The sequence below is a fragment of the Xyrauchen texanus genome, chromosome 6, assembly GCF_025860055.1.
Source record: "Xyrauchen texanus isolate HMW12.3.18 chromosome 6, RBS_HiC_50CHRs, whole genome shotgun sequence".
Lineage (NCBI taxonomy): Eukaryota > Metazoa > Chordata > Actinopteri > Cypriniformes > Catostomidae > Xyrauchen > Xyrauchen texanus.
In genome coordinates this window covers 30,109,535-30,125,518 of record NC_068281.1, presented here as the reverse complement: position 1 = coordinate 30,125,518, position 15,984 = coordinate 30,109,535, and the positions used below count along the sequence as shown (strand labels likewise).

General features: G+C 40.7%; 1 protein-coding gene across 1 annotated transcript; it reads left to right on the top strand.

The window, feature by feature from the left end:
- The first annotated feature begins 439 nt into the window (after positions 1-439).
- Positions 440-15,984, top strand: tecrl2b (trans-2,3-enoyl-CoA reductase-like 2b). The gene is made up of 12 exons (XM_052128509.1): positions 440-631; positions 809-860; positions 1,011-1,055; positions 1,969-2,072; positions 2,173-2,288; positions 2,461-2,566; positions 10,180-10,252; positions 10,331-10,374; positions 10,486-10,543; positions 13,815-13,903; positions 14,090-14,135; positions 14,234-15,984. Exons 1-12 carry the CDS (start codon positions 476-478, stop codon positions 14,359-14,361), a joined length of 1,017 nt encoding a protein of 338 aa, XP_051984469.1. The 5' UTR covers positions 440-475; the 3' UTR covers positions 14,362-15,984.

Genomic DNA, 15,984 nt, shown 5'->3' with positions numbered 1-15,984 from the left:
TACCCCTGACTGTCAGAGACAAATTTAGACCACCATGCAGACCAAATTCCAAGACATGTCCCTCACGTCATTTCAAGGGTGTTTCAGTGTCCATGTGCCAATACTGTATGTTGACTGCATGAGAGGTGAAACATAGCAAACAAATACTTAAAACAGCAAAGGATAATCGTAATGTACAAGGCCTGTGTTCAGGAAATTAAAAAAGTAATTAAAGTGAGCCATGAATGCCAGTTTTTTTTTACATAAATATGCCCTTGTTTGTAAAACCAAAATATGGTAATTTGAGATAGATTGGGGTAACACATAAGCAAGATAATCTGGTTATGATGCCAAACTCGATATCCTAGTGAGGACATCATGAGCATGCGATCTCCTACCACGTGGCTCAAAGGGTCTGATCACTTCACCCCCCTGGCATAAGTATACCATCCACCAAAAACAGGGCTCACCTACAGCCCACTGCAAGCATGATGCAATGGATTTAAGTGATCTCTTCACTGTAGCCCAATTCATAAAGGCCAGGTGTCAACATGGCTTGAAAGCTGGTCCCACTAAGGATAAAAATTATGTTTTCTTTGAGGTGGAGATACTGGATCCCAAGAGCAAGGTGCAGCTCTGCTACCTGGATAAGGTTCGTCAGCTTGCCAACTAAAAGAGTTTGCACTGAGTCACAAAGGTTATGGCTGATTATTATATCACTATGATATGTGTGTCTGCAAAGACTGCCGGGACGCTGTTTTTAAGTGTCTCGTGTGATGATAATTATGGGAGTAGCAACTGAGAACAATTCTTGAAATCTTTGTCTCAGGTGGAACCCAATGCCACCATTGCAGATATTAAGACTTTGTTGCACAGGATCTGTAAGTGATTTTTTGGCATTGATTGTACTATAATAAAGGCTAAATTGCATGCTTATTCACTAAATACACTAAAATTACATTAGTGTAATCTGGTAATATGAATAAACTGATGTAAATATTAAAATTATTTCATTGTTGCGATACCTGCAGACCCCAAGTTTTATCCATCAAGACAGGCGCTGAAGCTGCATCCTGGTAAACCTATTTTTATATCTTATGTATTTAAGGTGTCTTAAAAGGTATAAAAAAAAGTCTTAAAAAAAGTTTTTCAAAGCCAGTAAATGCATTGACTAAACCCTGAAAGGAGTGTGTTGCACACAACAATATTTTAAATATCAAAGCCTAATACAGTCGGCAGATGCTATTGCAATCTTATATCTGCAACAGCTGTGGCCCATATGTGTGCGTCTGCACTTCTCCTGCCAGAATATCAGGCATCATTTCATGCCAGGAAACTTGAGAAAACTGCAGCTAGAAGAAAAGCGATCAAAATTTCATTACAAACATTTTATATTTTTGCAATATGTTTTAACTGTGGTGCATTTCTTTAGTTATATTATTGTTAATGACTGTAATGGTGATCTAAGCACTTTCATAACTCATTTCCATAACGTAAGCCATTAGGAGTAGCTATATTATGTAAAGCCACAAATGTGAAGTGTAATAGTTTTTCAAAATTACATTTGTATTTTTTTCAAAATCAATCAAAAAACTGTCTAGGGCTGTCCCGTTCTTCTCCAGTAAAAAAAAATAAAATAAATAATAATAATAATAAAAAAGAAAAATACAAATAATATATATATATATATATATATATATATATATATATATATATATATATATATATATATAAAGATTGGTTATGCTTGTAATGTGTATTATATTTGAAATTGACTATTGTGATATGATCCTAAGAGGAAAACATTTTCTAAGTAAGACAAATAATATATCAATCAAATACAAAATATATTTTTAAATAATATAAGTTAAAAATTCAAAAACTATTCTTATAGACCTTGCTATTCAGAAGGTTCAAATTCTTAAATAATCAGAAAAACATTGTGCACATATTCTGAAGTTATTTCTAACTGACTTGATTCATACTCAGAGGGAAAGGCCCTCAAGGATGATGATGTGCTGGAAGATCTTCCAGTTGGGACAACCGCAACGATGTTCTTCCAAGACCTCGGCCCACAGTTAGGGTGGACTATGGTAAAGCAATCTGAAACATGCTCAATTAGAAATTATGACAGTTCATACAGATATGTTCATGTGTGTTTGAATTAGGGTGTTATTTTGTGGCATATTTTAGGTATTTCTAGCAGAGTGTCTTGGGCCGCTTTTCATTTATCTGCTGTTCTACTGCCGTCTTCCATTCATCTACAGTAATGAGTATGACTATACACGAAGCCCATTCAAAGTTGTCATGTAAGTTCAGAGTGAAAAACATTATTATTCAAATGAGAGGAAATGTATCTATGAAGATAAACAAGGTTGATAATTAAAACATTAAAAAAGTAACAATTGTAATTTAAGAAAGCTTATGTAATAAAATATTGGCAAACAGTTTACATGTTTATATTTGACTCTTGTGATGTAGGATAGCTTGTTGGTGCCACTCTCTGCATTACATTAAGAAGCTTGTGGAAACTATTTTTATCCATCGCTTTTCAGGCGGAACTTTACCTTTACAAACCATCATGCTGGTATGGATCTCTAATTTGCTTTTTCACTTAGATTTTTTTCTTACTAAAGTATGTATTTAATATGACCCTTCCTGGTTTTTTAAGAGCTAGATAAGATCGACAACATGTCCAAAGTGTTATTGTCATCCTCCCTATCCTATGGATCCCTACACTATTTAGATAATATTTCTTAAAACTGCGCTACATGCTCTCTAGCGACATCTATGGTTGAAATTTAAAACTGCAAGCAATTTGCGGAAGGATACATTACGTCCGTCTTGTTCTGGCACTGATCTTCTGGTGGATAAATCTCATGATTTTAGCTAACCTGGACATCGCCTGTGTGTGATCAAGACTGGAGATGGAGTCATAACATGCTATTTTCATGTTGGTATTATGTTATACGATTAAACATTTGAAACGGAAATATTACTTGCTTTGATGAAGATAACCAACAATCTTGTTTACATATTTGAATTGATTTTACTCTTAAATCACTTTTCTGACACTATAGTCAAAGCACTTTTAAATAGAGAACAGGAAACTCTCCTCAGCCACCACCAGTATTACCTTAATATGATTATTCAAGTGTTTTATCTACCATTAAAGTTTGAATTGTACTACAATTTTCAATTTAAGAGGTTAAACTCATTATAAGACTGATAAAGGTTCAATAGAAGACTTTTTTATTTTTATTCTATATAGTCCAGCCTCAGTTACTACAATAGCATATAGATCTATGTAATGAACACAATAACACCGTAAACTAAAAACATTAAATGATGATTCAGTAATGATATATTTAAATATATGCTTAAATATTCAATGTAACAATTACAAGAAATCGGTTTCAGAAGTCATCCATATTAAACATGTCACAGTAACTTAACTGGACACATCGCGATCAGTTAACACAGGAGAAATGTTCGTTTCATAAAAACATAACAAGCAATGTAAGCTTAAACAACCCTACCAGAAATCATATCCGAGCACTATAGCAGTTAAACAACATCTAACTGCAACAACGCTGTCCTGAAATGTGAGAGTGTGACTGACTGAACTGAACAGTGTAGTTAGTTTCTCCAGCCGGAACACGAGATGCGGTATGCGGACATGACGTAATGATGCAAAGATGAACGTCATAAAGCAGCGATTTCACGGCAAATCGAACCCGACCACTCAAATCCGAATAATTTTTAGAGGCTCACAGTAGTGAATCGGGGTAAGATAAAGACATTGTTTTGTACATTGATTGTTTATGTACTCAATCAATAATGGCAATTAATTTATTTTAACCAAAAAACCTTACATAGTGCAGCTTTAAATGTTTATGACATTAGCATAAATTCCAGGGTGTCACTTAGTGCATAACTCCTCTAAGGGAACTTGAGGGGGAATATTTGTCTTTGTTCTTTCCATCAAGCTTCCTCTTGCTGTTTTAAAATATGCCCTAGTATATATTATTGAGCTCACTCTGAAAGCATATGTTTTGGCCATATGGTACATACATCCAAACTATTGCCTGCATATGTGAATTTGATAACGTAATGTTTTCACACTAAACATGAAAATGAGGGAGCTTGTAACCCTAGGAGTTTTGTGACCTGTAGCCTATGTCTATTAGTTTGAAGCCTCCTATGTGCTAGTTTACTCCTAAATGTTGACAAAAATGAGCTTTCAGGAGATATAGGCACACCCATAACATATTCCTCATCTGGGAAAACAGACCAAAAATGTTGATGACTCATGTTGCACTACACAGATTTTTGTCCAATCAAATGCTCTCTAGAATGAGAAAGTCATTCTAGCCAAACCCACCTGCAACTGACTAACAAGTAGCAAATCATGATGTAAATCAGTGGTTCTCAGCCCCACTGACCAAGGCATTATTTGAAGACCTCAGCCCGAAACTAGACGTGTCTGATTAAAATAATTAATCTTGGTTTATTTTTGATTCTAGAAGTTTCAAAAAGATTCTATTTATAATTGTAGGCATACATCTTAAAGTGTTTTTTAGCATTTTAATTAAGTTGAATATTTCTTATTTTAAATCAATTTTAAGTCAACTAGAGGCCCTTTCTGAAGTGTGCTGAAGCCCCCTAGTGGGTCCCGGACCCCTAGTTGAGAACTACTGATGTAAACCACTGGCTAATGACTTTTAATATAAAATACATGAGCCCTTCGATATGCTCCGAACCATTTCATGAGGTCAAGTTAAAATACACACTTAAAATATACAACTAATGTGTGGCATAGTTCCCTTCCGAGGGAACTCGCACTGCGTCGTTGAAAATGACTCTTTGGGGAACGCTCCTCAGCGTGCGCCTCTGAAGTATGAATGAAACTATTCCAATCTTGATTGGTGTTGCGTCATGACGTAACATGTGACGGCATAACCGGATGCATAAAAGTGACGCCGGCACACATACACATTAGCTTTCGCTCTTGGCAAGCTCTATGTTGAAATTGTTTGTCTTATTTGGTGTTGTTTGTCTGATTTAAAAATATTATGGCCACCGAACAGTTCAAGAAGTGCGTGCACCCCTGCCCTCGTTTCATTACGGGTAGGGACACGCACGCTTTATGTGTGAACTGTTTGGGAGCACTAGCACGCTACAGGCAGCTCTCGAGGGATCTGCCTTTGAAAGTTGTGAAGCACTACCCATGAGAGTGCTGCGCTCCGGTTGGCGTGCTTCGATGAGCACGGTCAGGCTCGCGTTCCCCACGGTTTTGGTCCCGCGTCTGTTGAGGCAGCGCGGCGATTGAAATCGCGGGGTTCGCAGCGGATTTTGCAGATGAGAATGAGACTGCTGCGGCACGTTCTCATTCTTCGTTTGAGGATCCCGAGCCTACTGTGAGTGGTGCAGAAGCCCGCGTCGCGGCTTCTTCTGCCCATGATCAGGTCCCCTTGCTTGAGCTCACTGCTTCGAGGAAGTGGATATGCTCAGCATCGATCGCGGACGACCGTGAGCCAAGCACGCCAGTTTTTGGCCAAGCTTATGAGGAGCTGATTGAGGTTGTGGCGCGTGCGTGGCCAGACTGAATATCAGCTGGCCACAAAATGAGCAGGGAACGCAAGTTGAAAGCAAATTAGGCGTGCGTTTCCTGCGGCACAGATCACAAACTCAGCGCCGGGGTTTGCCGTTTTTCCCGATCTCCACAAAGATATCTAAAAGCGAGATCGTGGGGTAAACCGCATTCGTCCCGTATCTCCAGCCCCAGTGTTTGATTACGTTTTGGGGCACGGTATATGGGCTAAAACCCGGCGCTGCCTAGTAAGCCCTGCAGAGATACATCTGCTTTAATAAGTAGGGCTTACATGGCCGCACACAATCGGTGTTGGTTTCCGCCGTCTCTGGCGCTCGGGCCACATCAATTTCCAGCGAACGCATAGCGAGCGTTACGTGTCAAAAAAAAAAAATATATATATATATAAAAAATAAATAAATAAATAAAATAAAAAACAAGCATCAATTGTGGTCACAAGAACCGTATCGACTAAATCCTGCCGGTTTCCTGCTTCAGGAAGTCGGGAACAGTGCTCGAAAAACACCGAGACCAGCCTCGAGAGGCTGGTTCCCTTAGTTGAAGCTTCGGGAAGAGGTCCTACCGAGGTGGTAGAACCTCGGAGGGCTGTCCCCGCTGCAGAGCAACCGAGGTTGCTCTCGCAGCGGAGTCCTCAGGAAATCGGTGTCGGTTCCCGCCGTCTCTGACGCCGGGCCACATCAATTTCCAGCGAATGCACACCGTGCCGTTCTTGTCAAAAAATAAAAAACAAGCATCAATGATGGTCACAGAAACCGTATCGACTAAATCCTGCCGGTCTTTCGCTTCAGGAAGTCGAGAACAGTGCTTGAAAAACACCGAGACCAGCCTCGAGAGGCTGGTTCCCTTAGTGGAAGCTTCGGGAAGAGGTCCTACCGAGGTGGTAGAACCTCGGAGGGCTGCCCCCGCTGCAGAGCAACCGAGGTTGCTCTCGCAGCGGAGTCCTCAGGAAATCGGTGTCGGTTCCGCCGTCTCTGACGCTCGGGCCACATCAATTTCCAGCGAACGCACACCGTGCCGTTCAGCGTCAAAAATAAAAACACACATCAATTGTGGTCACAAGGACTGTATCGACTAAATCCTGCCGGTATCTCGCTTCAGGAAGTCGAGAACAGTGCTCGAAAAACACCGAGACCAGCCTCGAGAGGCTGGTTCCCTTAGTAGATTTTGTAGAGGCATGGAATCATCTTCCCAACATATCTGCATGGGTCCTGCATATAATAAAATCAGGGTACAAACTGCAGTTCGGGCACCGCCCCCAAATTCTCTGGGGTGGTGCAGACTACAGTGGTTCGGAGCAGGCTCAGGTGATGGAACAAGAAGTGCAATCTCTGCTGCTGAAGGAGGCCATAGAGCGTGTTCCTCATTCAGACAGGGAGTCCGGTCTTTACAGCCGGTACTTTATAGTTCCAAAAAAGGATGGGGGTTTGAGGCCGATTTTAGATCTCAGAGTTTTGAACCGGCCTTTGAGGAGGTTCAGGTTCAAAATGCTTACCATTCCTGTCATCGTGAGTCAGATCAGATCCGAGGACTGGTTTGTCACGATAGATCTAAAAGACGCCTATTTTCATGTACCCATCCTTCCATGTCACAGGAGGTTCCTGAAGTTACGCTTTGGGCGAAGCTTACCAATATCGGGTTCTTCCGTTCGGCCTAGCACTCTCTCCCCGCACATTCACCAAATGTATGGATGCAGCTCCTGCTCCTCTGAGACTTCAGGGCATCCGCATACTGAATTTTATCGACGACTGGCTCATTCTAAAGGCCCAGTCTCGAGAAATGGCGGTTCGGCATCGAGATGTCGTTCTTGGCCACATTCGAAGTTTGGGGTTGAGACTCAACACAAAAAAAGAGTGTGTTACAACCATCCCAGTGCACAACGTTTCTGGGCGTTGTGTGGAACTCTGTTACGATGCAGGCACGCATATCTCCTGCACGTATCGAGTCCCTTATGGTGATGGTGTCGGGTTAAAGCTAGGCCAGGCCATCACTGTAAAGCAATTTCAAAGACTGCTGGGCCTCATGGCAGCGGCATCCAACATTGTACCGTTGGGCCTTCTACACATGAGGCCCCTCCAGTGGTGGCTGAAAGCCAAGGGGTTTTCCCCAGCGGGAATCCATTTCAGTATAATCAGAGTAGCAGCGCAGGTGCCTTCGTTCTCTGCTAATATGGAAGAAACCTTGGTTCCTGTCCCAAGGGCCAGTGTTGGGAGCGTCATGTCGCCGGAAAACCGTTTCGACAGACGCCTCCCTCACTGGCTGGGGCGCGGTCATGGACGGCAGCTTTGCCAGGGGTCTGTGGCAGGACCATCATCATTCTTGGCACATAAACTGTCTAGAGATGTTGGCTGTGTTCAGGGCTCTGAGGAGCTTCCTTCCAGACATCAAAGGTTACCATGTCCTAGTGCGTTCGGACAATACATCAGTGGTAGCTTATCTGAACCGACAAGGAGGACTCAGATCGCGCCCTCTGTGCAGACTGGCGCATCAGATAATTCTTTGGTCCCAAGGGAAAATACTGTCTATCAGAGCAATGTATATTCCGGGGTTCAGAATCAGGGAGCAGACATCCTGTCGAGGCAGGGGCTGAGGCCGGGGAATGGAGACTTCATCCAGAGGTGGTGAAGTTGATATGGGACAAATTTGGACCATCAGAAGTGGATCTGTTAGCGTCTCGAGAGACGTCCCACTGTCCACTTTGGTTCTCCCTCTCACATCCAGCCCCACTGGGGTTGGGCGCCATGGTACAGGCTTGGCCGAGGCTTCGCCTGTGCTGCGTTTCCCCGATCGCTCTGCTCCGGGAGTCCTGGAAAGGGTCCGCCAAGAGGGCATCAGTCTACTTCTGGTTGCCCCCATGTGGCCGGCCAGTATGGTTCTCAGACATAATTTCACTCCTGATAGCTCCGCCATGGCAGATTCCTCTGAGGAGGGATCTGTTGTCTCAGGCGGGGGCACAGTCTTCCACCCTCGTCCAGAGCTGTGGAAACTGTGGGTCTGGCCCCTGAGGGGGTTCAGTACCTAAATGCTGGTCTATCAGCGGGGGTGTTTGAAACCATACTTAGCTCTAGGGCTCCGTCTACTAGGAGATTATATGGCCTCAAGTGGAATGTGTTCTCCACTTGGTGTAGAGAACATGAAGTAGATCCAGTTAACTGCCCGGTGGCTTTAGTTCTGGAGTTTCTTCAAGATCGTTTCTCTGCTGGTCTCTCCCCTTCCACACTTAAGGTGTATGTGGCTGCCATTTCGGCGTTCCATGCACCACTGAGTGATGGACCTCTGGGGAGGCACCAGCTGGTCATTCGTTTTCTCCGTGGTACATGGAGGATGAGACCGACAACCAGGTCCAGGGTTCCTGCCTGGGACCTGGCGGTGGTTCTCGAAGGGTTATCCCTGGCCCCCTTCGAATCCCTTCAGTCGGCTTCACCCAAGGACCTGACGTTCAAGATGGCTTTTCTCTTAGCTATTACCTCTCTAAAGAGGGTGGGTGATCTTCAAGCCCTGGCAGTGACGCCAGCTTGCTTGGAGTTTGCCCCTGGCGGAGTTAAAGCCATTTTACACCGAGACCTGGCTATGTGCCTGAGGTGCCGTCTAACACGGCACGGTCTACGATCCTGCAGGCTTTTCATCCTCCACCTCATGTGTCGGCAGAAGAAGAGAGGCTCCATTTGCTCTGCCCTGTCAGAGCTTTGAGCCTTACCTCGAGAGGTCCTCTTCTTGGAGGAGGTCGGACCAACTGTTAGTGTGTTTTGGGTCACCTAAGAAGGGGCTCCCTGCCTCGAAACAAACCATTAGTAATTGGATTGTTCAGGCTATTATCTCGGCCTACAAGGTGCGTAATTTGCCTTCACCTTTGGCCGTGAGGGCTCATTCAACTAGAGGCATGGCGTCCTCTAGGGCTCTCTTATCGGGAGTACCCCTCCAGGAGATCTGTGAGGCAGCCGGTTGGGCTACCCCGCACACTTTCATCAGGTTTTACAGTCTGCACCTCCCTAGTACGCCTGGCATGTGTGCTCTCGTCCTAGCTGAGTGCCTGAGTTCAGTTTCACCCTAGGGCAGGCCTTTTTTCGGTGCGTGGCCTAGTGGGCATTCGTTCCCCAAAGAGTCGTTTTCAACGGCGCAGTCGCGAGTTCCCCGGAAGGAGCGTCTCGGGTTATGACTATAACCCTTGTTCCCTGAGAGGGAGCGAGACACTGCGTCGTCCTGCCACGCCCCTCAAGGCCTGAGAGCGGCTTGCTTCATCGCTAGGCTAATGTGTATGTGTGCCGGCGTCACTTTTATGCATCCGGTTATGCCGTCACATGTTACGTCATGACGCAACACCAATCAAGATTGGAATAGTTTCATTCATACTTCAGAGGCGCACGCTGAGGAGCGTTCCCCAAAGAGTCGTTTTCAACGACGCAGTGTCTCGTTCCCTTCTCAGGGAACAAGGGTTATAGTCATAACCCGAGACGTTTTCAGTAGTTTAAAGTAAAGTCTTTTCAACATTAGTTCTTGAGAAAAGGAATAAATTATTTTATTTTAGCAGTTACTGTAGGCATGTTATATTAATCATGAGCCTTACATGACTTAAAAATGTCATTCTGTAGCTCTGCCTGTACTATTGGGGGTTTGCAGCATGGCAGGCCTATTACATTAACCATCCGCTCTATACACCACCAAGTAAGTGCTAATTATTAAACACATTAAAAGAATATGATTGCTTTGTGTTCTCATTTTAACCAGTGTTCATTTTGTCAGCTTATGGGAGACTCCAAATCTTCTGTGGACTGGCAATGTTTTTGGTATGTATGCCAACATCTCTTTAACTATATACAATACCAATCACTTTTTATTTTAAATGGCTCTTTATTTGTTGGTTTTGATCTCTTTGTTTTCTAACCTTTTTTATTCAGGTTTGTGAGTGTGGAAACCTTTCAGTTCACCTGATTCTGAATCAAATAAGCTCAAATGGTGAGTTCTAATAGTGACAGATCAAGACAGACAATTACTCCCAGGGATTGTGATTTATTACCATTTTTATGAAACACAACTGTTGCATGCTTTTTTTGGACAAATGAATGTGTGTGTTTGCGCTGGCTTTCTGTTTGAAATGATCTCTATTAAGGCTGAAACGATTAGTTGACATTATCGATAATGTCGATAAAAAAAAAAATTTTGTTCACGAATAGCCGTTTGATCTCATTTAATGCAACATGAGATCATATGAAACTCTAATGATGACACAGGAGAGCAGCACTTCAGCTCGCACTTGATTGAGGAGAGAAAGAAAGAACAGCTCACAGCCCAGACGCACTCCAAACTTTCCAAACAGATTAAGTTGATGTAGATCTCAAAGTATGAGGGAATTATAATACAAAAATACAAAATAAGTAAATATGGAAGAAGTGTTGTCCTGACGTGAAATAAAGCGAAGCCGGATCCGGCATTCTACTTGAGCAAACTTGCCTGTCAGAGCGTCTAAAAATGAAACAGCCCGGCGTTATATGTTTAATGCATCCTTTAGAACATTTCTAATAATAAGGAAGTGGATTGTGTAAATGAGCACAAACTTCAAAACTGGCTTTTCTCTGTGCGGTCAGAGCCTCTTATATGAGTCGTGTGAAAAACAGAGTGAGAGAGTTTCAAACTTCTACCGGCTGATACACCCTCTCGTGTGGAGACACTCGAACTTCGTGCCCGCATGCTGCAGCTAGATTATAACATGATGGCCTACAAATTAGTTCCCCTTCTGTCACTCATTCGATGTTGTGTCGAATGAAGTGACACACGGGGTCTTCCTTGGGAGCCTCACATACCTCTGAACTTGAGAAACGGACAATGTGAAATTGGCAGACAGAATTTGCATGCCCCGCCCCCAGACATATAGGTATAAAGGGAAGCGCGCGTGCGTCTGTCAGTCAGTATTTTGTGGGCACTGGCCAATGGCACCTCCTGGCAGGCATCTGCAGAGCAGCAGGCTGGGCAACACCCAATACCTTTGCGAGATTGTACAATCTCAGGGTCGGTCTCGTCCCGTGTTTTGTCAGGTCCGAGCTGGTAGAACTCGGTGATGCGGAACAGCCGACTGTCATGGTTACTATCGTAACCTCCGTTCCCTGAGGGAGGGAACGAGACATTGTGTCCCTCATGCCACAGCACTAGACCTAACACTGTAAACGCCCGTGCCTTATTCTCGGCTCCTCAGTGCAAAATCCTGACTGACAGACGCACGCCCGCTTCCCTTTATACCCGTATGTCTGGGGGCGGGGCATGCAAATTCTGTCTGCAATTTCACATTGGCCGTTTCTCAAGTTCAGAGGTATGCAAGGCTCCCAAGGAAGACCCCTTGTGTCACTTCATTTGACATGTCTCTTTCCCTCCCTCAGGGATCAAAGGTTACAACAGTAACATGACGTTAATCATAATATCCTGTCACGGTGTGTATCTTATCGTAAAGGAATCGGCAATAAGCAGATCTATTAAGAAGAGTTTGGTTTTTTGTGAGTTTAAGATGGAGAGAGAGAGTAGTCTTAGCCCATTATACAATATTTTTTATAATATAGTTTTTGATATTTATTGAATACACGCAATACAATCTTTAGTGCACTTGCAGAAATATGAATAGGTGAAAAAATACAATTATATACTAAATACACTTATATTCAAAATATATTCTCTGAAAGCAAGTCTAAATATCTTATTTGTTTCTATCATATCTTATATTATTTTTAGATAGTTTTAAATGCAAAACTAGACAAAAACACTTGATAACAATAGGGATTTTTGCCGTTATTGTCTTAATTAATTAAATGTAATAAAAATCCATGTATTTTTTACTTGTAATTCAGTGAATGTCATTTATAGGTATTTTAAAAGATGATTTTGTCCTTTATTGCTGTATTCACGCTTAATAAAACCTTTTAAGTTGAGGCACAAGATGAATAATCGGTTAAAAGCTAATGATTAACTGTTGCAATAATCAACTAATAGTCTAATAATCATTCTAATAATCGTTAGATTAGTCGATTATCAAAATAATAATTAGTTGCAGCCCTAATCTCTATCATATTAATACCTGATCTCCCTGATGTCTGAATTAATTAATTCTTCAGTTGCTTGAGCAGTATCCAGCTAAACTGTAGCAGATTTATTCCATGTCAAATCAACCAAATTTCAGAAAGGTCCCTGGCTGAAATGTTTGATTTCCTTAGCTTTTTCTTAAGAAATATAAACATAAATGATGCTGAAAGCCAATTTATTAAATGCCATGCATCAATATTTACTGACTAATCCATTATTTTGAAGAGAGGCATCAAAGTGACAACTTTTATTTATGACTTTGGTGCAAAATTGCAGGTTAAAAAATAATTGTAGAAAAGTGACCGCATCATTATTTTATTTTAACACAGAGGTAGGTAGGTCTATTACTAAAATCTGTTGACTTCAACACACCTTGTTGCTTTAAATGCCAAAGCTGTGCATTCAAAAATAGGAGGGAAATTGTTAACCCTTATTGTTTTGTTTTGCCAAAGTTGGATTGCTTATAACACCAGAAGTATTAAATATATTATATATATAGATTTATTATATTAAAGTTCTATATGGTTCAATCCCAGAGATATGGGGCTCTAAATCTGACTCCATGTGTAAATTGATAAATTTAACACATTTTCAGTGGTTGAAAACCAAATGTGGTCACAGGTTATATAGCTGGGATATATAGCCTTATGAATGGACACAAAAATGAATGTTTGCTCTGGAAAGGAATGTTTGTTCTGAAGCAGAATCTAAAAGAATATTTAGCTATCTTTAATACTCCAACTTTGGAAAAACAACACAAAAAGTTATTTTTCTTCTTCTTTTGGACTGACAACATCAGCATATAATGCAACAAGGATCACTAAAGTCAACTGATTTTAGTAATGTACTTGGCAATCTCTGTGTAAAAATAAAATAATGATGCTGCCACCTCTCTAAGGTCATTTGTTTTACTATGGATTTGCTCCAAAATCCAAGATGAAAATTGCCATTTTGACCCCACTCTAAAATAATGGATTAGTCAGTAAACATTAACCCATGGCATTTAATATTTGGCTCTCATCATTATTTACGTTTTTTTCACCAGTAAAAAGTTTAATAAAAAATATTGAGCCCAGGACATCTGGTTGAGTTGACATGGAATGATCCCATTACAGAAATTTCCACTACTATATAATCTCACATTCCTTTTAAACATTGACAGGGTCCAGACCCACAGAGATCCCTTATCCCACAAAGAATCCCTTCACTTGGCTCTTTTTCTTCGTGTCCTGCCCAAACTACACATATGAGGTTTGTTGAGTTTACAAAGTATCCTGCTTCATGTCAAAAAGCAATAAATTAAACATAGGGAACAACTGGTCTTATGTCCACACCCATGAAAAGCAGCTATCAGCATGTGAAATGTTTCTGGATGTAATCTTGTGGAACATTTTGGCTGTTTTGTCTGCAGTAATTTAGCAATGAACTCATTTCCAGGTGGGATCATGGCTCAGCTTCACAGTCATGACACAATGTTTTCCAGGTACACGGTGTTCCCTCATTCTGCACACACATATATTTTATGAGTGATTTCTGCTGCACCTGCCTGATAAGAACAGTTTGTCTTTCTTATCTTAACAGTTGGAGTTTTCGCATTTTTGGGTTTCATTCAGATGACTATATGGGCTCGGGAAAAGCATAAAACCTACACCCAGGAGATCAAAGACTATCCAGAACTGAGAACGGCCATCATTCCACTCTTCCTCTAGAGCAATTGAGATGAAACTACATGCACTTTTGCCATTGGATGCCTCACCAAATATCATGTTATGAGCAGCAATATATGGCCTATATATTCTTTTTCTCTGCCAGGCCTGGTGATTTTCTTTCAGACAGAATTCATTTTGTGTGATGTTCTCTCCAAAATGAAATGGTAATTACTAGCAATTACATTAATTATGAAGAGAGTAATACTGAGGATAGAGGTTGTACTGCAGGTTGGGGAGGCTAAGAAAAAGTACTAAGTAACTTCCTTAAAAAGGGTTTTATGTCCAGATGGAGGATAGTATGTCTTTCAATCGTCTGACATCAAAGAGTCTGAATCATGATTTTGAAGGACCATCAAGTACACAGAAAAAAAAATGTTAACCTAAATGTTCTTAATGTGGTAACATCTAACTGAACTGATTTGATTCAAAGAAACTTTTAACACCATTGAATAAACTTGAACACATTTTGTCTTTCGATAAAATTCATTTTAAGGGATAGATCAGGTAAATGCTCCTTAAGGTAACAATTGCTGTTTTTACAGTGTAGAAAGCACAGCATACAATGCATTACTGTTTAAATAGAATGTATCAGAATGTTTATGCAGTAAAGGAAATGTTGGGAGATTTATTTTTATCTCCAAAAATATTCTACTCTTAGGAAATAGATTTTCATTTCTAAATGTAAAGACAATATTTTAGAAATGTTAAAACAAATTATTTCTTACAGAACAGTGTTTATTAGTCATAAAAATGCATTTGTTGTATTATTGTGCATTTGGCCTATTGAGGTGACTATGTCATAGGGAAAGACACAGCAGTCCACAGCAAAAACTACCATAAAAAACACCTGCAAGCCAAGCATAGCTCTACAGTTCCTATAAAAAGATAGTCCCAGCATGTAACTATCATGTAACTTATTATAAAAAGCAATGATGTGGTGTAATTTTTGGCGTAACACAATAACGTGACACATAAAAATAATGTTATGTAACGTTACCCAACACTGAATTATTTCTACTGCTTATTTTTTATGTTCTGATTCCAGTTTTCAAAATGATTTTGGGCACGGTATGCTATTAATGTTTTAATTTTACAAAAATGTTAACATATTAATCAAAGTTACATATTAGAATTACATTCAAGAGATTCAGCGAGTGTGTGTGCATTGGCAAATACACAGGCATTGCTTTAGTAGATGGACTTTGAGTCTATAACAGAACAAGATTTGTACAAGAATGAAAAATGGCAACATTGATATTTACAAATGTATAAATATCTAAACATAAAATAGTGTATGTAAAACTAAAAGCATCAACTTGTTTATATCCTTTACAACCTTTTGTACACAAACTCAAAACTGAAATGTGAATTATTGATGTTCCCAGAAACCTTTTCTTTTCAACAGAACTACATCAATTCACCAGTATTAGTGTAAATATAATTTATATCATCAACATAATATTAATAAAGGTTAAAAGAGGTCATGGAGAGGTGAAAAATAATTAAAAGATTATAATTGGAAACTATTTTGTAACTGAAATGAAATACAGTAAATTTTATGTACAAATACTGTATAAAAGGCTTTAGGAAGCTTTATAAACAAAACAATATGTTAGCCGTGAG